Here is a 23611-nt window from a genome sequence, read left to right on the forward strand (position 1 = left end):
AAAAAAAAAAAAAAAAAAAAAAAAAAAAAAAAAATGAAGATTATTACAGGCGCTAACTTGGAGGGAAGGGTTAGCCCCATCCCTACGGACCTGCCCCAGGAAGGAGGAGCCGCCCCTCCCCTGACCCCGCCCCGCTGTCTTCCGAGGGAGGAGACCCCCCCCATCCCAGGCAGGGACGAGGGGGCGGAGGAGCGGGAGCGACACATTTTTGAGTCGTGACCAAGTGGAAACTCCCTCCCCAAGGCGGAAGCCGGGGGCGCCCCACTGGGGCCGGAGCCTCCGCAGAGGCGGGATCCGCAGCTTGGGGGGGGCGGGGGGGGCAGGGCGCCGCGGGGGACCCGGTCCCCGCCCCTCACAGCCTCATGAATATGAATGAGCCGGCGGGGGAGAGCAGAAGTGCGAGGCGGTCCCGACCCGGCTGGCTCCGCCCCCGCCTCGGGCCCGCGACCGGGGGCGTGGCCAGGCCGCAGACGCCCTGCCCCTCACACCCCGCGAGGGGCCTCCTTCCGGCTGGCGCGCCCCGGACGTGACCTCGCGGGCACGCGCCGGAGCCGCCCTGGGGGAGGTACCCGCACTCCTCTCGCAGGTAGGGCCGCCCTTTGTCCCCGGCGCCGCCCCCCGGAGTCCCGGTTCCCGCCACCAACCCCGGCCCGCGGCCCCAGCGCGCGCTGCTCCTCTTGCTCCGGCCCGGCCTGGCGGCCCCCAGGGCAAAATTTGGCCCCTGAACCAGGCTCCCAGGCGCTCCCGCAGCCGGGTAGACGAGATAGGAACCCTTCGTTCACTCCAGCGCGGGCACCCGGGGTGGAGAGGGCTGCAAAAGCCCTTCCCTCACAGGGCTTGTGCTCCAGGGCGAGAAGCCGGCGGGTTAATCAGTAGAATGTCCACTCTGTCGGATGAGTGTCAGGGTGAGGACAAAAGCGGGGGACGGACATCCACCAGGCGGCTAGGAGAGTCCTTGAGAAGGTGACTTGAGCGAAGTCCCGGAGGAAGCGAGGGGGTGTTGGGGGCAGCCGGGCATTGAGGCCGGTGTGGCTGGAGTGGAGAGAGGGGCAGAAAGAAAGGACGGAATCATGCAGTAATGGCTTAGTGTTGAGCAAGTGCCCGGCAAAGTGTTAGGTGCTGTATGCATATTATTTCCTTTAAGCCTCAGGACAGCCCAGACGTGGGCGCTACCATTGTGTGAGAGGAAATCAGGCTCAGGCAGGCTAAATAACTTGCCCAAGGTCACACAGCATTGGAGCCCAAGGAGACTGGCGTCATTGCCTGAAACACCCAGGAGACCCAGGGTAGGGTGACCTTGACCAAGTCAGGTCCTCTGTGCCGCGCCTCAGTTTCCTCCCAGGGTGCTAGAGGGAGAGGGTGTGACTGACCTCCTGAAGTGAAAGATGGGTGGGCAGGGTCCTTTTGCTGACCATCTGCCCAAAAGCCAGCTGGCTGTAATTCATACCCAGTAAATGGGGACCTGAAACCGAGCCTGAAATCAGTGCACAGAACAAGGGCGTAGCAGGAGCCTTCGAGGATGTCTGTTCTCTTGGGAGAGGCTTTTGTTGTCTGGGAAGCACTTGTCCCCCTTTCGGCTCTCTGGTGCAGGTACAAGTGGCTTTGGGGAGAGAGGGCAGAAGGCCCAGAGCCTGGAAGAGGCTGCTTCTGGGGGTGGTTGGGGGGAGTCCGGTGCGGCTGAGTGCTCCAGAGCAGTAAAAAAGGTGGAGTCAGCCAGGCAGGCTGTGTGCCGGCCAGCAAGTGCAGAACAAGCAGAATCCCCCAAACATCCCTGTAAGTCTGGAGAGGTTCACACGCACACGCACACACACACAAAACACATGAAACCCACCCGTGTCTTCACCTGCAGCACATTCTCTGACCGCTGCGCAGACCAGAGGGTAACAGCCTCAGGGCTACCGACCTGGCTCTGCTGGCCATGCTGACCGGTTCTCTGCTTTGGGAAGGGGGGAAAATGTTTTCGTGCTCCTGTGAAGATCTGCTTGTGCCTCTGATCCCGAGAAGGGCTGTGGGTTTCTAATGGGGCAAGGATGGCGAGTCTTCTGCAATTTGTCCCTTCTGCAGCCTGGCACAGCCTCCAGCCTTGGCCTTTGGGCTGTGGTGTGAAATGTGGCCCTGGGAGGGTTAGGGGTGCGACCCAGCCCCCTGTGTTGGAGTCTCCGGTCAGTCAGAGGTCCTGGTGGTACAGGACCACAGCAGAACTTACTGTCAGGCCTGTTTGGTAGATGCTCAGAAAGGTTAAGTGGTTTGCCTGAGCATGCACAGCTGTAAAAGAGCAGAGATGGGATCCTAGTCCAAACCATTTGACTGCAGAGCCCAAGCCCTGCCCCTCTGGGAGCTGATTCACCCCTGTAGAGGGGATACATTTCATGTTTGGCCTGGAGACCGCCCCCACACACACACACATACTCTGTGGGGTTGTAGGGGTGGCAGACGGGATGATGACTGAAGGGGATGGAGACACTTTCTGCTTTTCTTCTCAGCCACGCCATCCCCAGACCTTGTCACCAGGCCTTTGTGTCTGGGTCAAATAGGTCAGTCCTTTCTCACGGTGGGACTGGTGCAGGTGGGGCCAGAGGCACCTTGGGGGGCGCCGGCAGAGGGCTTCCTCCTCATGAAGTTTGGTGGTCAGGTGAATGACTCTCACTCTACCTGGGCGCCTAGGACCTCCTGTACACCCTGGCCTTTAACTAAGGGGGCAGCTGGAGTTCTGGTCACTGACCAGGTGGGCCAAGAGTGTGGGAGTGTCTGGGTGGAGGTCTAGAGGTCTGAGGCGGCACATGTGAGTCCTGAGACTCATGTGGATAAATGTGGATAGAATGCCGGAAAGAGGTGAGGGCTGGTCCCTTCAGGTGAGTCTCTGTGCACTGTCGCCTACTGAGCTGGTGATATTCTGAGCCTTACAGCGCCAGTGGATTCTCAAACTGAGAGACTTACTGAACCGGTAAGTCCAGGGTGGGGCCTGGGGATCTGCATTTTTAACAAGCTCCAGATGCATGTGGGCCTCTGACTGAACCTGGAAAACCACTGTCCTGGACTTCCCAGCCAGGCAGCTGTGAGAAACCCCTTCTAGCAAATCTGGAGCCTGGTGTGTGTAAATGCTTTCCACGACTGAATTTAAATGCATTCCACTCTCCGTTGGGGTGCTGTCATCAGCTGAGCTTCTCCCATGTTGAAAATAAATGATGGGGGGCTTCCCTGGTGGCGCAGTGGTTGAGAGTCCGCCTGCCGATGCAGGGGACACGGGTTCGTGCCCCGGTCCAGGAAGATCCCACATGCCGCGGAGCGGCTGGGCCCGTGAGCCATGGCCGCTGAGCCTGCGCGTCCGGAGCCTGTGCTCCGCAACGGGAGAGGCCACAGCAGTGAGAGGCCCGCGTACCGCAAAAAAATAAAATAAAATAAGAAAATAAATGATGGACTCTCAAGCGATAGCCCTGCCTCCATCCCTCCCCAGCCAAGTTTCCCCAGAGAGCAGGCCACCCCATAACCTGCTCAGTGCTGAGCTGTCCCGAGCTGTCCCCTCGACAGCACTTCCTGTGGAGACCTCCTCCCAGCCGCCTCTCCGCAACAGCCTGTGCTCCTGCTCACCTGAAGCTCTCTGGGGTCTGCACTGCCTCTCTTGCCTGTGGTCCCCTAAAACCAGGTATTCCCTAGGGTTCCATCCTTGGGCCTTCTCGGCTTGTTGCTTTTCTCAGTTGCAGAGGCAAAAGTGAGGGGAACCCCATCTCTACTCAGGAGAGTGCCCCAAACTTACACTTAGCCTTCGGGGTGCACCAGGCCTACATTTTTAGGGGATAGCTTGATATCTCCCCTCAGTTAGCCCCCTGGAGCTCTTCGACTTCGACGTAGGCTCTTTGACTTGAGGGGAGTCTGGCCACACCTGTCACCCTAGAGTGGTCCAGCCGCTGTGGGTTCTGCCAGGCTCCTATGCCGCACACGCTGGTAGAGGAAAGAGTGTCCCTCTCAGTAGCCGGGCTTCCCTTCTGGACACTTCTGACTTCTTTTTGCTTTCCCTGATAAAACTCTTAGTACCGCCTCATCATCCTGACTCCCCTCATTGGTGTCTGTCCTAGTGCCCCAGGCTTGCAGCCTCGAGGTCTCTTTGCACCTTTTCTTCTCCCCCCGCCCCCCGCAAGGCATGGTCAACTTCTGCTTTGGCAGCACCTCTGGCGTCCCTCCATCCGTCCACCCGCTGTTAGGGGCCTCTGAGCTCCCCAGCGGCCTGCCCACTTTCTGAGAACCAGACTCTGAGCCCAGGGTCGTCAGTTGAACAGGCATGTCCGCCTCCAGACCAGCCCATCTGTCACCTGCTTGGAGGCTGCCCGGCTTCCCTCCATCTGTGTCAGGGGCCACGTGGCGTTGGGTCAGTGTCCCCCCCTGGAGTCAGGGGTCTTGGTTCAGATCCTGTTTTTTTGTTTTTTGGACACACTGCCTGGCTTTTGGGATCTTAGTTCCCCAGCCAGTGACGGAACCCAGGCCCCTGCAGTTGAAGCGTGGAGCCCCAACCACTGGTCTGCCAGGGGATTCCCCAGATCCTGGTTTTGCCATTCCCAGCATTATAACGACAGATTCGTTGAGCCCCCAGAGTTCCTGTTTCCTGCCTATAATGTCAAAGCTGGTAATAATAGTCCTATCTCACAAGGTTCTTGTGAGGATTGACCTTACATGACCTCGTCTCTAGAAGTCCTCGGCATGGAATACTGCTTGATCTTTATCACCACGTTTAATCCTCAAAACCATGCTGTCAGGTAGGAAGTCACTGTCAGGCCCATTTTGTAGATGAGGCGGGGGAGGCTCAGAGAAGCCAAGTGATTGGCCCAAGGACACACAGCTACAAAGTAGCAGAAGTGGGATTCAAGTGCAAACCAGTTCACCCAAGAGCCTGAGCTTCTAACCGCTAATCCCCTCTTTGGGTTCTCTTTCTTCATCTTCTGTTTATTCATTCACTCATTCGGCAAATTTTTTTTTTTTTTTTTTTTTTTTTTTTGTGGTACGCAGGCCTCTCACTGCTGTGGCCTCTCCCATTGCGGAGCACAGGCTCCGGACGCGCAGGCTCAGCGGCCATGGCTCACGGGCCCAGCCGCTCCGCGGCATGTGGGATCTTCCCGGACCGGGGCACGAACCCGTGTCCCCTGCATCGGCAGGCGGACTCTCAACCACTGCGCCACCACGGAAGCCCTAAATTTTTTTTTTTAAGTTCTTTTTTTTTTTTGGCTGCGTTGGGTCTTCATTGCTGTGCGCGGGCTTTTCTCTAGTTGCGGCGAGCGGGGGCTACTCTTCGTTGTGGTGCACGGGCTTCTCATTGCGGTGGCTTCTCTTGTCGTGGAGCACAGGCTCTAGGCGTGCGGGCTTCAGTAGTTGTGGCTCGCGGGCTCTAGAACGCACTCATTAGGTGCGTGGGCTTAGTTGCTCCTCGGCATGTGGGATCTTCCCAGACCAAGGCTCGAACCCGTGTCCCCTGCATTGGCAGGCAGATTCTTAACAACTGTGCCACCAGGGAAGCCCTTGGCAATTATTTATGCTGAATGAGTGAATGAATGTGTGCCTACTATCTAGGGCAGTGAAGGAACAGAAGAAGCCCTGCCCTGTCTGTGAAGGTGCAGATAGGCTGAGATGCATGGGAGCTCCTGTAGGAAATTGCCCAAGGCCCCTCTTCCTCACTCTGCCCTGGGGTCACAGACCAGGACACCCCATCCCCCATCTCGCCTCCCCACTGCTCCTTGTACCTAAAGGCCTGCAGGCATTGGACTGGATTTGGGTTTGACCCTTGTGAAGGAGGAGGTGGATCATAGCAGGACCTGCTGTAGGGCTTGTAAGCCTTAGAATCTCCAGGGGGTGGGGGCAGTGCAGGCATGAAAGGAATGAGGGTGCAGTTGGGTACCCCGTGAGATACCACTTCAACCCAGCAGATGGCAGTGACAAAAAAGGAGGGGCAATAACAAGGGTTGAGGAGAAGAGGGAGGAATTGGAACCCTCTCCCACTGCCGGTGGGCATGTCAGGTGGTGCAGGCGCTGGCAGTTCTTCAGCATAGTCACCATTTGACCTGGCGATTCCACTCCCAGGTGTGCACCCCAGAGAAATGAAAACACATGTCCATGCAAAAACTCGTACGTGGATGTTCACAGCAGCATTATTCACAACAGCCAAAAGGTGGAAACAACCCAAAGGTCCATCAACGGATGAATGGATAAACAAATTGTGGTCTGTCCACACAATGGAATATTACTCAGGCATGAAAAGGAATGAAGTACTGACACAGGCTACCACCACGTGGATGAACTTCGCAAATGTGATGCTCAGTGAAAGAAGTCAGACACAAAAGGCCACATATTGTATGGTTCCATTTCTAGGAAATGTTCGGAATAGGCCAGTCCCTAGACAGAAAGTAGATGTGTGGTTGCCAGGGGCTGGGGGCAGAGGGGTGTGGATGTAACTGGTAAGCAGTGCAGGGTTTCTTTGAGGGTAGTAAAAATATTCTAAAATTGATTGTGGTGAGGGTTGCACTACATTGAAATACTGAAAACCATTGAATTGTATACGTTAAAATGGTAAATTGTATACTATGTGAATTATATCTCAATAAAGCTTTTATTAAAAATAATATTAGCCAGACACCCCTGCATTAATGCTGACAGAAGGCGCGAGCACAAGGACTCAAAAACTTGCTGAGTGATCGGGGGACATTATTTGGGGTTGCTATGCTGTGGTTCTCGCGACAAGATCACCGAGAAGTGACCCTGTAGATAAGGTTTCCGTTCATCCTTTAGGCTTCAGCTTCCATGTGACTTCTGAGAGAGGCCCCCACAACCCTCCCTTTGTCCCTTGTCATCTGTCTCAGTCCCTTCTTTCTTTCCTTTAGAGCTGTGCCTGCACTTGGAATTATTTTCTCTCTGTGGACCTGATTCTGTCTGACTCTCTTGCTGGGCTGAGTTCCGTGAGGTCAGGGACTTGTCTCTATCTTGCTTGCTGCATAGTAGGTGCTCAGTAAATTCCTGCTGTGTGAATGAGCCGCATATACTGATAACAGCTGGGGGCGCCCAGGCTGGGGTCCGTGCTCGTGCTCGCTGCAGGGGACAGAGCCAGCAGGGCGGATCAGGGTGTCTCCCGGCCCCAGCGGCATTCTTTTTCCAGAATGTCTCTGGAAAGGAAGCCCAAAGCTTGGTCTGGCTGGGAAGAGGCGATTGGGGAGGGGAGCGGAGCGGGAGCTGGGGCCGGGCGGGCCTGGGGAGGAAGTCTGCAGCCCCAGGCTGCCGAGGGCGCGGTGTCTGTGTTTGCACCTTTGGAATGTGGCTGATTCACTCTGGGGGGAGCCAGGCAGCCACCACTGCCGCCTCGGATCCGACATCTGGAGGCTAAATTCCAGGAGGAGAGACCGAGTCTTGGAAGCAGATGTCAACTTTGAAGGTCAAACTGAGCGATGAGCCAGGGAGGAGGAGGATGAGAGGGTCCCACACTCCCCGCCCCCCGACCCCAGGATTCTTGGAGAGAGGTGAGGCCCCATCCCCAGCCTTGTCCCAGCTCCTAAGCTACCAGAGCCCCGAAGGGGACAGCGTGGGGCAGGGAAACAGTGTGAGCTCTGCAGTCAGACCTTCCTTCAGGGAGCTCATATAACTGCAAAGGCCGAGGGCCTAGCTGGTCCAGTGCTCAGCAATGGCCCTGGGACACTGGCTTGCATCTCCTGGCCCAGTGTCCTCTGTGTGGGTTTACTCTCGGGCCTTCGCTCCCCAAGGCCTGCGAACTCCTAGCCTGCCTCTCCCTGGGGCTCCAGCGAGACCCTAGGCTTTCCTCTTGTTGGCCCAGTTGGGGCCCAGCTCATCCTGGACACTGATGGGACGGGTCTGGGTCAGGAGCTCGCTGCAGTGCAGGGCCGATGCCCCAGGAGCCACACGGAGAAAGTGGGAGTGGGAGGGGTCCCCCAAAAGAGCCAGTGCCAGGGGGTGGGCAGAAACAGCACTCTGCTGAGCTCCCACAGAACTGCCTCCTGGGGCTTGTGCCAGGCACTGTGCTTGGCTTTATGGCTCTTACCTACTGGGGTGTCCCACTGGCTAAATTCCTTAAGCTCTCAGAAGCTCATTTTCTTCATCTATGAAATCTCATAGGATTCTTTTTGGGATTGACTGAGACAATGCTTGCAAATCCCTTGGCACCTGCCTGGCCTGGAGAAGGTTCTATGCTAACTAGCCTAGGTCCCTTTCTCTTCCCTGTATCTAGGTGCTGTGTGATATGCCCTGTGGGCTGAAAGGATGATGGGTGCGTGTGTGTGTGTGTGTGTGTGTGTGTATGCGTGCGTGTGTGCACGCCCCTTTCTCTCCTCCAAGGAGCTTCTCCCAGGAGAGAGTTAGGGACTACTTGGGACAGAGGATGGAGGCAGGAGGAACGGGAAAGGGGTAGAGGGAGCAGCTGGTGGGCCTCACCTGTGAGCCTGCAGGCTCAGGCCTGCCTCTGGGAGTCGCCTCCATGTGCCCTCAGCTCCACCTGGGGCTGGAGGAGGGGCCCAGCCTCTACTCCTGGGAGTGGCTGCCTCTTTCCCTCCAGTGCCACAGCATAAGCCTGGTCGTTTGACATGGGGGTGTGTGGGGGGGTGGTTAGGTGGTGAAGGGCCTGACCCAGGCTTGCCCATCTCCTATATTCTCTCTCTTGGAACCCTGGAACCTGGGGGGTGGCTCAGAAGAGGAAACTCGGTGCCCAGAGTGGTCCGAACCTCCTGGACACCTCCCGGAAACCTAGAGCTTCTGGGAGGGTGGAGGGCCAGCCTCCTGTAAGCTTTCTGCAACCATTTGTGAACTGAGGTAAAGCCCCTCCCAGAATCTGCTCTGGGCACAGGGAGTGCTCCAAGGAGTGTCCCCCGTCTTCCCCCAGGGCTCAACACCCTCCACTCCTGCCAGCCCTGCCTGCCAGCATCCCTCTGGGATGCCACACATCTGTGGGTGCCTGCTTATCCCCACCAAACCACCCACATCCTCTGACTCGTAGCCCAAATGCCACCTCCTTGGATTCCTGACAAGACTCCCGCACTCACGGTTATTCTCCTCTGGACGTGGTGGGGTCGGTACCTCTGTGCGGAGCTTATCTCCACATCAGCCAGCGTGGCGAGTGGGGGCTCCTGCATCGGTCACTCGTTCACGTCCTGCACGCCCTGATCGTGACTCTACGACAGTTGTCCCAGGCTGCTGGGACCAGGCTGCCCGGCTCTCTTCTGGGTGTCAAACATTTTTTGATGTGTTCACCTGGTCTCTTCCATTAAATGACAGACTCTCTGAAGTTGAAGGACATAGTAACAGTAACGAGAGCTACGTTTTCTGAGCTCTTACTACGTGCTTTTTAAAAATTGAGGTAGAATTCACATCTCGTAAAATTCACCCCTTTAAACTAATACAATTCAGTGGGTTTTAGTATATCCACAGAGTTGTGCATCCATCTCCACCATCTAATTCCAGAACATTTTCATCATCCCCCAAAAGGAACCCCAGGAGATTCATCAATTGTAAGAAATGTACCATTTACATGGGGGATTTGATAGTGGGGGCAGGGGGTGTATGGAAAATCTCTGAACCTTTGCTCAGTATTGCTTAAAAACTTAAAACTACTGAACTTAGGGAATTCCCTGGCGGTCCAGTGGTTAAGACTCCGTGCTTCCACTGCAGGCGGCGCAGGATCGATCCCTGGTCAAGGAACTAAGAGGTGCGGCCAAAAAACAACAAAAAAAAACCTACTGAACTTAAAACTGCCTTAAAAAATAAAATCGATTTTGGGAATTCCCTGGCGGTCCAGTGGTTGAGACTCCGCGCTTTCACTGCCAAGGGCCTGGGTTCAATCCCTGGTCGGGGAACTAAGCTCTCAAAAGCCGTGCAGTGCGGCCAAAACAAAACAAAAAAAATTGATTTAGAAACAAAACAAAAAAGAACCCTGAACCCATTAGTAATCACTCCCCATTCCTCCCCTCCCCACCACAGCCACTGGCAATCACCCGTCTGCTTTCTGACACTACAGATTTGCCTGTTCCGGACATTTCATATATTGGGTTGGCTAAAAAGTTCATTTGATTTTAAGTAGAAATAAAAGACATTTTTCATTTCCACTAAGAACTTTATTGAACAGCGAATTCATTAACCAAACGAACTTTTTGGCCACCCCAATAAATAGAGTCCCACAATATGTGGTCCTTTGTGTCTGGCTTCTTTCACTGAGCATCATGTTTTCAAGGTTCATCTATGTTGTAGCCTGTGTCAGTGCTTCATTCCTTTTTATGGGTGAATAATATTCCACTGTATGGATGGATCAGCATTTGTTTATCCATCCATCCATCAAAGGACATTTGGGTTGTTTCTACTTTTCGTGAATAATGCTGCTATGAACATGCATGTACAAGTTTTTGTGAAGGTGAAGTTTTTCGATCTAAGTGCTTTTTGACAAATGACCCATTTAATCCTCACAGCAGCCCTCCGTGTTGGTGCTGGCATGATCCCCTTTCTGCAGGTGAGGAAAGCAAGGCTCAGAGAAGTGAGTCAGGGTCACACAAGGTCACAGCTGGAAGCTGTGGAGCTGGGACCTTCCTGCCTCCTGGCCAACAGGCCCCAGTGGGGCCTACTACAGTGCTTCTGTACATTTTTAGCAGAGCCTTGCCCACCGCTCTTAGTTGCGGCACGCAGGATCTTCAATCTTCCTTGCGGCATGTGGGAACTTTAGTTGCATCATGAGGGCTCTTAGTTGCGGCATGCGGGCTTTTAGTTGCGGCATGTGGGATCCAGTTCCCCAACCAGGGATCGAACCTGGAGCGTGGAGCCCCAGCCACTGGACCACCAGGGAAGTCCCTCCCACAGTAAATGTTGCTAACTCTTCAAACAAGGGCCATGCAAACCTCAAGCCCCAGAAGTGCTCTGTGTTCTGTCAAGGTGAGTGGTCACCTGCTCAGTGGTGATCCTGTGGCTCCAGGGGGTGCATCTTAAGGGGTTACAGGAGGTCTCTACCACCATAGAATCATCATCCACAGATCCAGGCAGGACCAGACCTTTCCCCTGCTTCCTCTGGATGCCGTTCTCACCACCTCACGGGGTACCAAGCCCCAAACATTACTGCCCCTTTTGTTCATCTGCAGCCTCTTTCCTGAGGTTCCTAGGCTGCCTTTCATCTCTTGCCTTCTTGGATTTGGCACACAGCCCCGGGTCACCTGCCGGTGGACTTTGTTCCTTTTGCCTTCCTGGGAGCATGGCATGGTGGGTAATTGCTGTCAGACAAGCCCAGGTTCACTCTGGCTGAGTGGCTTTGGGCAAATTTCTGAACTTCTCTGAGCTTCTGTTTGCTCATCTGTATTGGGGGGGCAGGTCACACACACACACCCGCCAAAACTCTGATACAGCGGGTGTGGGTCTGACTAAAGGCAGGGAGATGAGGGTCTCCCACGGTGCCCAGCACCTCGCACACACTTGGGAAGTTGAGGTTGGTCCTCACGGCAGAGGCAGGCTGGCAGCGGGCCCAGGGAGGGAGCGGGGAGATTTGTGTGTCTCCCTGCCTTTGGAGCAGTGGGAGGCTCCCATGACTCAGTTCTGCCCAAGGAGGGGGAAGTCAAGGCCAGACCTCTGAGGACGGGGGCCCGAGGGACCTCCCATCCTCCTCCCCACTCTGCCCTCTGCCTGTCTCCCCACCCAGTGCTTCCGGCAGTGCTGGGCAGGGCCCCACACATACATTCTCTGCTGGTCGCCTGGGCACGCCCTCCATCCCTTCCCCAGATCTGCAGCCCCGACTTGCTGCTCCATGGCCCAAGGGCTCAGACACTGGTCGTGACCGTGACCATGGACCATCTTGAGTGGGTGCCACAGCCCATGGCCTGAGGCAGTGATGTGGAGGGGACGTGGGCCGAGGATGGGAGGGCCTCTTCTGGCCGCTGGAGCCGAGCTGCGGGCTCCTGCCAGGGAAACCCTCTCTCCTTGCTGCTGCCGCGGTGGCTCAGCCTTTCCCAGCCCTGCCTCTCTCCTCCTGCTTCTCACATTTCAGCTTCTGAGTTACTGGCATCACAGCCTGCTGCCACTGCTGCTGTGGTCACTACACCAGACAGATGTTAACCCCCAGTGTGCTGGTGGGAGCAGCACAGCCACAAATGGGTGCAAGGTCTGGAGGTGTCGAGGGAGGAGAAAGCCGTCCTGAAACTGTCCTTTGCAGCAGTCAGGTTGCCCTGTGGAGAGCTTCTCTCACCTCCTTCCTCCCTGTCCGCCCAAACTTGAATCCAAAGCCTTCCCTGACTCCTAGGAGTTGCTCCTTCCCTTGGCTGTCTGGGCACTGACAGTCAACCACAGAATATGGGTTCCATATCACCGTGAACTTGACCTTGTCATTTCAGCAGACAGGGTTTTCTCCCTCCACATCCCTCAGCTCCCCTCTTGCACCTGGCCATACCTGGGCAGGGCCAGGCCACCGGGACCAGGGGAGCTCTCAGCCTGGAGGCTATTCTAGGGGCAGCAGCACAGGCTGTTGAAGGAGCCAGGTGCTGACACAGACTGGTCAGGTGACCTTGACAAGTCCCCAGGGTATAACAGGACTTAGGGGCCTGTAGTGAGGATAAAACGGGGAATGCAGGTAAAGCCGCCAGAGCAGCATCTGGCACACAGTGACCCAGACCTCTCGTGCCTCCTGACACGCTAGGGTTCTGAGCTCCCCTCCTCAGGGAGAGCTACTCCCATTTCCTGGCAGCCTCCCCCGTCACAGCCCACCCAGGTCTGCTTTCTCATCAGAGAAGGCCTGTGTCCCTCCCCTGGCCTGGCTGGTCCCAGCCTACCCTTTTCCATCCTCAAATGGGACTGGGCGTCCCGCCTTGTCACCCCGCCCCCGTCCACTCCTCCAGTGGGAGGAGAGCCCGCTGCCCAGAGGCACACTGGACAACCTCTCGAGCTCGGCAGCTCCCCAGCTGTCCTCATCCCGATTCCTCTCCTTCCTGCCTTTCTCCTGAACCCCAAATGCTCCCTCCCCGTTTCTCGTGGTGCCTCTGCTGACCCTTCGTCCTATCCAGCCACACCCCCTTGGTGCCTTGGCTGACTTACTCTCTTTTTATGTCGACCAGAGGCTCTGTCCTCCCCTTCCCCCTGCACCCCTGGTTAAAGGGCCCAGGCTGGGCATCATTAGGTCCCCCTTTACTGCTATGCTGTGCCCCAGGCTACTGGGCTGCCTGGTGGGATTGTTATAACCGCCTTGTCAGCTTACAATCAACTGAGGAAGTGGTCACTCAGCCATTTCTGCCTAAAACTGAAAGTCCAGCCAGGGTGGCCATTCGCTGAGTTGTTGTTTTTGTTTTTTGGGTTTTTTGCCACACCCAGTGGCTTGTGGGATCTTAGTTCCCCAACCAGGGATTGAACCTGGCCACGGCAGTGGGAGTGCCGAGTCCTAACCACTGGACTGCTGGGGAATTCCCTCACTGAGATTTTATAAAACTCAGTGGGATGCACCCAATCGAAGCAGATGGCCTGGTTCCTCCTTGTCCATGTGTTGAAAATCAGAGGGGCATTTCCCTGGAGGGACCCAAGACAGGGCGAGCTGGTGGAGGAAGAGGAGAGGAGAAGGCAGGAGCTCCCCCGCCATGGGCTGCAGTGTCAGGTCTGGAAACATGGGGGGCAGGATTAAAGGGGGGAACGGGGAACACGCCACAGGTGGACTCCAGTCCCCTTTCCAAGAGCTCGCTTATGAGCAAAGTGAACCAGATCGGGCTGTTAGAACAAAGCAGGCATCCAGAGGTCAGGGCCTTTGGCACCTTGACAAGACTGGTGCCCCAGGATCTGCAGGGCCTTGGGGGTGTGGGGAGCTGGGCGGTCAGTCCTTCCACCCCAGTACCTGCCTTGGGTTCCCCCAATGTGCTCAGGCTCAGCTTGCACAAAAGCATCGTGTGTGCCAGGCTCCCCCTAGTGGTTGGGGGACCCCAGCCTTGTCGGCCCAGAGGTCTCCCTGTGACTAGGGTAAGAAAGGGGACCAGGGCATTGGGGGATATTGGGGTTTGCTCCAATCCACAGCAGAAGCGTCTGACCCCCATTCTGCCTTCCTGGGAGCATTCAGGATCCTCTCCCAGGCAGGGGCTTTTTGCTTCCATGGGGCCTCATCCCTGCTCCGATGGCTGGTATCCACAACCCTCCACCACCCTGCCCCACCTCAAGCAGGCTGGGGTTCCCCATATGCACGAGTATGCTGGAGCCTTAGAGGTCAACGGGGGCCCTAAAGGCCATCTGGTCCTTCTATCCAGCACTCCTGGCATATTTGTGTAGAGGTAAAGCCTCAAAGTAGTGTTGGGGCCCTAGATTCTTCTTCAGGCTCCATCTCCAATTCTCTGTACATCCTGAGGGATGTTCCTTAACTTTCTGTGCTTCTCCTTCATGGTCCCCCCTCGGTGGTAGCAGAATTCTCCAATGACCCCCAATGACCTTTGCCCTCCTATACTCCTTCCCCTTGAGTGTGGGCGGAACCTGTGACTATGACATCACCCCCGTGATTAGGTTATGTTATATGGCACAGTTGCCCTTGAGGTAGATTATCCAGGTGGGCCTGACCTAAGCACACAAGACCTTTAAAAGCAGAGTTTTCTCCAGCTGCTTGTGGAAAAGGAAATTAGAGAGATTCAAAGCGAGAGAGGGAATCAATGTGTGGGACCCTCTCTGTTCCTCAGATGGTGGGGCCACGGGACAAGGTCCTGAGGATGGTCTCCAGGAGCTGACAATCCACAAGACAACAGGACGTCAGTCCTACAGCTTCAAGGAACTGAATCCTGCCAACAAACTGACTTTGGAAGGGCATCCTAGCCCCTGATGAGATTGCAGCTCCGCTGACACCTCGATTTCACCCGGCAGGACTCTGAGCCGAGAGCCCAGCCATGCCACGCCTGGCGATGATAAGCTGTGCTGTTTCAAGCCAATAAACTTATGGAAATTTGTTACACAGAAGCAGGAAATGAAGACATCATCTATCCAAGGAGAAGAACAGTATTCTTGACACACATGTAGGATAAAAGTTTAAAACTGAGAAAAATGCATCCCCCCTCCCAACGGGTGCTATGTAGAGTGGAAACCTGCCTCTGCCTCTGTGCTGACAGTCTTCCTGGCTGCAGTTTAAATCCACATTCTCAGGGTTCCCATCTCTCACCTGAACCTCCAAGCAGCCTCAGAGGAAGGCAGGTGTGTTCTGAGAAGGGCAGTGCTGATCGCACCATCAGGGCAGCCAGATCCCACTTTGGCTGAAGAAAGAAGCTCTGGAACCCTCTGCTGTAGGGGATCCCTGTGATTTCTGGGGTTCCCAGGACTTCTGGACATCTTTAGGGTCAATAAAGCTGTTTTTAACCTAACACTTTATTTGGGCTTCCCTGGTGGCACAGTAGTTAAGAATCTGCCTGCCAATGCAGAGGACGTGGGTCCCAGCCCTGGTCCGGAAAGATCCCACATGCCACAGAGCAACTAAGCCCAGGCACCACAACTACTGAGCCTGCGCTCTAGAGCCCACGAGCCACAACTACAGAAGCCCCGTGAGCCTAGAGCCCGTGCTCCACAACAAGAGAAGCCAACACAATGAGAAGCCCGCGCACCGCAACGAAGAGTAGCCCCTGCTCGCTGCAACTAGAGAAAGCCCGCGCTCAGCAACGAAGACCTAGCGCAGCCAAAAACAAAAACAAAAAACAAACAAAAAAACTCAACAGCTTTATTAGACATAATTCACATACCATATAATTCACCCATCTAAAGTGTAAAATTAAGTGGGGTTTTTTTGTACAATTAACTTTGTAACCATCACCACAATCAATTTGAGAACATTTTTATCACCCCCCAAAAGAAACCCCATACCCACTAGCACCCACTCCCCATTTCCCTCTGACTACCCCTCATTCCTTGGCAACCACTAATCTATTTTCTACCTCGGTGGATTTGCCTATTCTGGACATTTTATAGAAACGGAATCATACAATATGTAGCCTTCTGTGTTTGGCTTCTTTCACTGAGCATCGTGTTGTCAAGGTTCATCCACATTGTGTCATGTATTCGTACTTCATCTGTTTTTATGCTAAGTAATACTCCATTGGATGGATAGACCATGTTTTTTTTTTTTTTTTTTTTAGACCATGGTTTTTTGATAGACCAATCATCAATAAAGCCTACTGCTGACTCTCATTCACTCCTCCCACCTGGAATTTGGGGGTGGGGTTGGGGGAAGGGGAGCAATGGGGAATTTTGGGGAGGGGGGCTGATTGGGCTTGGGTTTGACAACATAGAGGAAGGAAAGCCGGGTTTTCAGGTGTCCCAGGCCACACTGCTGTCCCTGGCTCTTTCCCCCAGGCCGAGCCAGCCCCTTCTCCACACCCGCTTTCCAAAGCAGTGTCTGATCAGGGTCTCCAGCCCCAGAGTCCTGCTGCAGGTGGGCTGGCTCTCTGCCAACTCAGTACATGATAATCTGCATTTCTAACACCAATCATCCATGGGCAGTTATTTGATGACAGTCTTCACAGAACCTCCCCTTTTAAAGGGCAAACTATCTGCAGGCTGATTTTCACACTCGGATCCTACTTGGGAGTGTCTTGACTGTAAAGGAGAGGAGCCCCACATTCAACAGAAAAGAACCTTACAACACGCCTGCTTCCTTTCACTGTGACAAGTTTTTGGTTCCTTTGTCTTTTTTTTTTTTTTTTTTTTTTTTTTTTCTTTTTGCGGTATGCGGGCCTCTCACTGTTGTGGCCTCTCCCGTTGCGGAGCACAGGCTCCGGATGCGCAGGCCCAGCGGCCATGGCTCACGGGCCCAGCCGCTCCGCGGCATATGGGATCCTCCCAGACCGGGGCACGAACCCGTATCCCCTGCATCGGCAGGCGGACTCTCAACCACTGCGCCACCAGGGAGGCCCCGGTTCCTTTGTCTTTAAAAAAAAAAAATTTTTGGCTGCGCCACACAGCATATGCAACCTTAGTTCCCTGACCAGGGATCGAACCCATGCCCCCTGCATTGGAAGGTGGATTCTTAACCACTGGGCCGCCAGGGAAGTCCCATCACTGTGACAAGTTTGAGCAGGGAAGGGGGAAAGCTTGGCTTCTGTGTCCCTCCCCTGCACATCACCAAACCCTGTCATTATCCCTGGGCCCACTCAGATGTCTCTGGCCACTGCCGCCCGTGGCAACTCAGTACCAGTGATAATAAGAAATACCACTTATTAATGCTACGATATGCCAGGCGTGTCGGCGACTTCACGTGACAGCCTGCAAGCTAGGTGCTATACGGCCTCTGTTTTACAGACCGGGAAGCTGAGTCAGGATAAGGAACTCGCCTGCAGTCACCCTGTTAACACCTGGAGCTGGGGTTCGGGCAGAACCTAGATTCTGAATCACACTGCATGGCCTCAAATCCTTTCTGGAAGTCTGTTGTCCGAAGAGCAGGGAGTGTGTGTAGACAGAGAGGTCTGAGGACTGTGGCCCTGGGATATCTTGGATGCCAAGCAGAAAAGAACTTCAAGAAGTTCAGGTAGGGAACTCTGTGGTGGTCCAGTGGTTAGGATTCTGAGCTTCCACTCAGAATCCCTGCTTGGGGAACTTAAAAAAAAAAAAAGATCAGATACAGTGAAGACAGAAAACAGAGCTTCTTGGAGTCACCACTGAGAGCAGTTTTCATGGAGTACTGGCTCCGGATGGCGTGAGCAGGATGGGAGAGTGAGCATAAGTGCCCACTTCTGGGACAGGGAATTTTGCAGTCAAGGAGAGCAGCGTAAGGGTGGTAGCTGGAACAGGATGTATGATTGTGCTTTTTTTTTTTTTTTTTGGCCGTGCCGAGGGGCTTGCAGGATCTTAGTTCCCAGACCAGGATCAAACCTGCGCCCTCGTCAGTGAAAGTGTGTCGTCTCAAACACTGGACCGCCAGGGAATTCCCTTTTGTTGTTGTTTTTAAATGGGAATAAAGACAGCTTGTTCTCGGTGTGGGAACGACCCAGTAGAGGGCACGAGGTAAGGATGCGGGGGCTGAGGGGCGGGACAGCTGCTGGAGAGACATCTTTGAAGAATTCACATGGAAGGTTTCTCCGTGCACGGACAGAGCGCGGACACGCATCCAGACACAGGTTAGGAGGCAGATTTCAGGTACAAGGAGGGAGGCAGAGGCGGTGACGGGAGCCTTTGGGAGGGAGGGAGATGGACCAGGGCAACACGAAGGGATCGCCAGCTGCACAAATGAGGATCTGTTCTGGCATTTAAAAGTGAGTTGGTGGGATTTCCTTTTCCCAGCGCTGTTCAGCTCCAGGGCTGGGGCAAGGCAGGTGGGGGTTAGACTCACAAGGGAGCATGCACGCAAGATGACTATATTGGTGGGCTGTGAAATCTAAGCTGGCAAAGGAGCAAAGTGAGAAGATAAGGGGCTTGCAGCACCCCCCAGATCAATGGGGTCAGGCAAACTACAGCCCACGGCTCAAATCCAGCCCACTGACCATTTTTTTTTATACTTAAAAAAAAAGAAAATTTATCTATTTATTTGGCTGCACCGGGTCTTAGTTGCGGCACGCGGGATCTTTTTAGTTGTGGCATGTGAGATCTTTTAGTTGCGGCATGGGAGCTCTTAGTTGAGGCATATGGAATCTAATTCCCTGACCAGGGATCATACCTGGGCCCCCTGCATTGGGAGTGCAGAGGCTTAGCCACTGGACCACCAAGAAAGTCCCCCACTGACCATTTTTTTAAAACTTTTTTTTATTGTGGTCAAAAACATATAAAATTTGCCATTTTAAAGTGCACAATTCAGTTGCATTAATTACATTCACAGTGTTGTGCAACCATCACCACTATTTCCAAAAGTTTCCATCACCCGAAACAGAAACTCCATACCCATTAAGCAATAACTCTTCATCTCCCCTCCCCCCAGCCCTTGGTAACCTCTAATCTACTTTCTGTCTCAATGAATTTGCCTACTAGATATTTCATGTAAGTGGAATCATACAACATGTGACTTTTTGTATCTGGCTTTTTTCACTTAGCATCGTGTTTTCAAGGTTCAGCCATGCTATAGTATATATCAGAACTTCATTCCTTTTTAAAAATTTTTATTATTTATTTATTTGGTTGTGCTGGGTCTTAGTTGTGGCAGGCTCCTTAGTTGCGGCAGGGAAATCTTAGTTGCGGCACGCATGTGGGATATAGTTCCCTGACCAGAGAAGGAACCCGGGACCCCTGCATTGGGAGCACGGAATCTTAACCACTGCGCCACCAAGGAAGTCCCAGAACTTCATTCCTCTTTAAGGCTGAATAATACTCCCTTGTTTGAACAGACCACATTTTGTTTATCCATTTATCCATTGATGATGGACCCTGGGTTGTTTTCACCCTTGGCTATTGTGAATCATGCTGATGTGAATACTGGTAATATGATCATCTGTTTGAGTCCTTGTTTTCATTCTTTTGGATGTGTACCTAGGAGTGGAATAGATGGAGCATATTGTAACCTCTGCCAGGTTTTGTATGGCTCATGAACTGAGAATGGTATGGTAGACAGAAAAATGACCTCCCCAAGATGTTCATGTCCTAATCTCTGGAACCTGTGAATAAGTTACCTTACATAGCAAAAGGGGCTTTGAAGATATAATTAAGGATCTTGAGATGGGGAAATTATTCCAGATTATCTGCTTGGGCCCAAGGTCATCATATAAGGGTGGGTGGGGGGTCAGAGTCAGAGAAGGAGATGTGATGACCAAAGAAGTTGGAGTGATGCACTCTGAAGATGAAGGAAGGGGCCAGGAGCCAAGAAATGTGGGCAGGCTCTAGAAGTTGGAAAAGGTGAGGAAATGGATTCTCCCCTAGAGCCTTCAGAAGGAGTGCAGCCCTGCTGACACCTTGATTTCAGACAAATACAACCCATTTGGACTTCTGACCTCCAGAGAATAATTTTTTTTTTTAATTGGCTGCACTGTGCAGCTTTCGGGATCTTAGTTCCCTGACCAGGGATTGAACCCTGGCCCATGGCAGTGAAGGCACCGAGTCCTAACCACTGGACAGCCAGGGAATTCCCTTGTGTTGTTTTAAGTCACTAAGTTTGTGGTAATTTGTTACAGTAGCAATAGGAAGCTAACACAAATATTTTTTTAAAAATTTTATTGAAGTACAGTTGATTTACAATGAGTTAATTTTTGCTGTACAGCGAAGTGATTCAGTTATATATATATATTTCATATTCTTTTTCATTATGGCTTATCACAGGATATTGAATATAGTTCCCTGTGCTATACAGTAGGACCTTGTCGTTTATCCATCCTATATATAATAGTTTGCATCTCCTAATCCCAAACTCTCAGTCCTTCCCTCCCCACCCCCCGCTCCTTTGGCAACCACAAGTCTGTTCTCTATGTCTGTGAGTGTGTTTCTGTTTCTTAGATATGGTCACTTGTGTCATATTTTAGATTCCGCATGCAAATAACTTTTACACGCCCTTTATAGAAAAAGTTTGCTGACACCTAACTTAGAGCAAGAAGGTGAGGGGTAAAGTCAGGTACTAAGGATAAAGGGGATTTTGCTGAACACCCTTTGAGGGCTCCAGAGGGCACAGTGGGCTGAATTAGGAGTTGGGAAGGGATCAGACTAAGGGGTGTACAGAGCCTCCTGGGAATGGAAAACGGCCTGGAGTCTGGGGACTTCTGGTGCTACTGCCATGAAGTGGGTTAGTGATGGGAGTGTTGGAGTGGGGCAGTGGGAGCAGTGGGGGCAGTGATGACGTTTCAGGCCTTGGGGCAGGAGCAGCTGAGCCAGGGGGGTGTGGGTTTGTGCATCTGAGACAGCAGAGGGCTGTAGATGAGAAGACGCCTTTGGCAGAAATGGGGAGGCCAGTCTGAATGACAGTGTGCTCGCAGGAACCGGGCTCAGGCTGGGTCAAGGCATTTCTGTAGAAGACAGAGCAAAGGGTGGACACACTTCTCCCAGCTCTCGTTCATTCATTCACCCAGGCACTGTGGACGCTGCTCAGTGTACACAGTTATGTGGCCCTGTATCCTATGTTGTCCCCAGATGTCATCCTTCCTGTCCCCACAGTGAAGCCTCCCAGGGACTGTGATGTTACACGGTCCGGGATCTGTACTTACAGAAACAGCCTGACAGCTTACTTTAAGGATTGGAAAATATTCACGCAAAACTGCCAGGCATCTACAAGGTGCTCCGAATATCTAATAACAGTAACATTTCCTAATAATAACAGTAATCCTTGTTATAAGTAGCAGTATTTCAATTAGGAGGCGCGATTTGGGCGGAACCTGGAAGGCGGATGGGATTGGGAAAGGCGGTGGGCAGGAGGGAGGACATTCCAAGGCAAGCGCGGTCTTCCTGAGCCAGGGGCCAACCTCCAGGAGCCAGGGGAGGGGACGCGGGAAGGGCGGACGGAAGCTCGCCGCCAAGGCGTCCCTCCCTCACCCGCTCCAGGCCTTCACCCCTAGTAGAGAGCGCACCCTGGCGGGGGAGCAAGTCTCGCACTGGCTTCGCCCTGAATGGGAAGATGCAGCCTTCGCCTGCCCAGGCCAAGCTAGGGCGTGCCTCCTGCTGTCCAGCCTCCCAGCGGAGGGGTAAAGCGAGGGGGCATAGGAGGCGACCCGGCAGCATCCACCAAACCTCCCAGCCGCGCTGGCAGCCCGCCTCCGGAGCCGCTGCTGTCCTGGCCCGCCTCCACCCTTCCCTCCCCGCCGGGGCCCCTGCTTCCTAAGGCAGCCCCAGGATCCGAGGCGCCCGGCGCGCCCCCATTTGCCCTCCCCTCCCCGGCTCCGGGATTCCCAGGCTCCGGAGCCCAGGCCGGGCGGGCAGCTAGGCAGGGAGCGAGTGAGGGAGGGGGCTGGCCGGCCTCTGAAGTCGGCCCCAAGTTACATGTGGGAAGCGGTGGCTATGACGCAAGTTTCCAGGGGGCCCTGGGCTCGGAGGGAGCGCGCCAGAGCAGCTCCTCTCTGTGCAGTTGCAACCGAAGAAGAAAAAAGCCCGGAGCAGCACCTCAGGCCGCCTTCGCCTTCGCCGGGCCCAGCTGCACACCCCCGCCCCCCGACGGCCACCAAGCGCGCAGACCCTGCACGGATCAGTCCCCGCCGGACCCCGGGCGCGCGGGCTGGGTTTCCTCGCTGTGGCTGGCTTTTTTTTTTTTTTTTTTTTTTGCTACGCTTGCCAACCTGTCAGCTGATGGACCTCATCACCCATAGTGGCGCATGTAGCTCGGCCGCAGCTCGCTCCATTCACGCCGCGCCCTTCAAGCCCGCCCGCGGCCCCCGCACCCGGAGCTCGTGGGGAGGCGCGCAGACCCTGGCCACCACTCGCCCCTGGGGGCCAGCACCCCTCTCGCCCGGGCCTCGCGCCGCCCTGGGGGGCGCTGCAAATAGTCCTTTGTTTACATGCAATTCCTTACTCCGCGGAAGGAGGCCGGGGGAGTGCTGAGTTTTCACCAGCTGTTTCCCGCCTTGAAACAGACATCTGATCAGCTGCAAACACACACACACACACACACACACACACACACACACACATATACACACGCCCGGGGAGGCAGGCCGGAGAGACCTCCCTCCCGCCCCTCCCGCCCGCCTCCCTCCCCTCGCCGCCGCCGCAGCCAGCATCTGGGACCGGCCGATTCTGCACCTCCGTCCGGCGCTGCCCTTTGATTCGGATTTCCATCTTGTATTCTCCGGCGGACCGCGGGACCTGGCTCGTGCAGAGGAGGGGGGCCGATCGCTATGGAGTATTTCATGGTGCCCACTCAGAAGGTGCCCTCTTTGCAACATTTCAGGAAAACAGAGAAAGAAGTGATAGGAGGGCTCTGTAGGTGTGTACTCCTCCTCCCCCTCACCCCCTTCCCACGATTGCAGCCCCTGGCTAGTCCGCCCCGGCGGGCGCGCGTGTGCGCACGCATGGCCCGCGCCGCGGACCCTCTCGCCTTTCTTAGCCGCCGGGGTGGCTGCAGCCCTGCGCGCCAGGCTCGGGCCGCTCGGGGACCCTCCTCCCTCGGAACGTGGGGGCCCCGAGCGGCCCCGGTCACTTTTGTCCGCTGCAGGCGGGCGAGTCGCGACGTTTGTAAATTGCAAACAGACCCACGTGGTTCTGCAGCAGTCCCGGCCATGCTTGGTGCTGGTGGCTTTCCCCCCCCTCGCTTCCTCCTCCCCCCTCCCGCGGCGGCTTCCTTCCTCTCCCTCGTTCATCGCTTTCTCTGGGCGCCCCCTGCAAGGGGGTCTGGGGGACCCGGGGCGCGCGTGGGGCCGCGGCGCGGACGGCTACAATGCAGCTAAGCCGCGGCTCCGAGCGCGGGGGGGCGGGCGGGGAGCCGGGTGGTGTGAGTGTTTGAAGGGAGCGGCTGCAGCGGGGTCGGGGGGGCGTGCTGGAGTCGGGGTGCGGGAGTGGGCGGGACCCGAGGGGCCGGCGCGGCCCGCCGGGAGCGCCGTGGACCCGGGCATGTTGGCGGCCACTCGCTAGCTCACCGCCCGCGCCCGGGCGCTGTTTACTAGCGAGGCCTGGACGTGACTCTGCAGCCCTCTTGGAGTAGGCGGACCTCAGCGCGCCGCCTCGCGGGAGCAGTAGTTCTCCGCGCCGCGTCGGTGCGGCATTGTGGGAGTTGTAGGCGCGCCTGGGCCACGCTTTACCCGCACAAAGCTCTGACCCCGCGGGCGGGATGGTCGAGGCA

General features: G+C 55.0%; 1 protein-coding gene across 3 annotated transcripts in view; it reads left to right on the forward strand.

The window, feature by feature from the left end:
- Window positions 1–497: 497 nt before the first annotated feature.
- The window catches only part of TFAP4 (transcription factor AP-4), a 34148-nt gene continuing 11034 nt past the window's right edge, over window positions 498–23611 (forward strand). Inside the window, exon 1 of one of the 3 annotated variants that reach the window (XM_081255947.1) lies at window positions 498–586. Coding sequence is in view for 1 of the 3 variants with exons in the window: in XM_081255945.1 (XP_081112071.1) it covers window positions 22671–22759 (89 nt within the window). In the remaining 2 variants the exon portion in view is untranslated. Of the gene's footprint in view, window positions 587–22440; window positions 22760–23611 lie in introns of those variants that run through there. The other 2 variants (XM_081255945.1, XM_081255946.1) reach the window with 2 other exon arrangements.

This window comes from Mesoplodon bidens (genome assembly GCF_964165515.1).
Source record: "Mesoplodon bidens genome assembly, chromosome: 15".
Taxonomy (NCBI): domain Eukaryota; kingdom Metazoa; phylum Chordata; class Mammalia; order Artiodactyla; family Ziphiidae; genus Mesoplodon; species Mesoplodon bidens.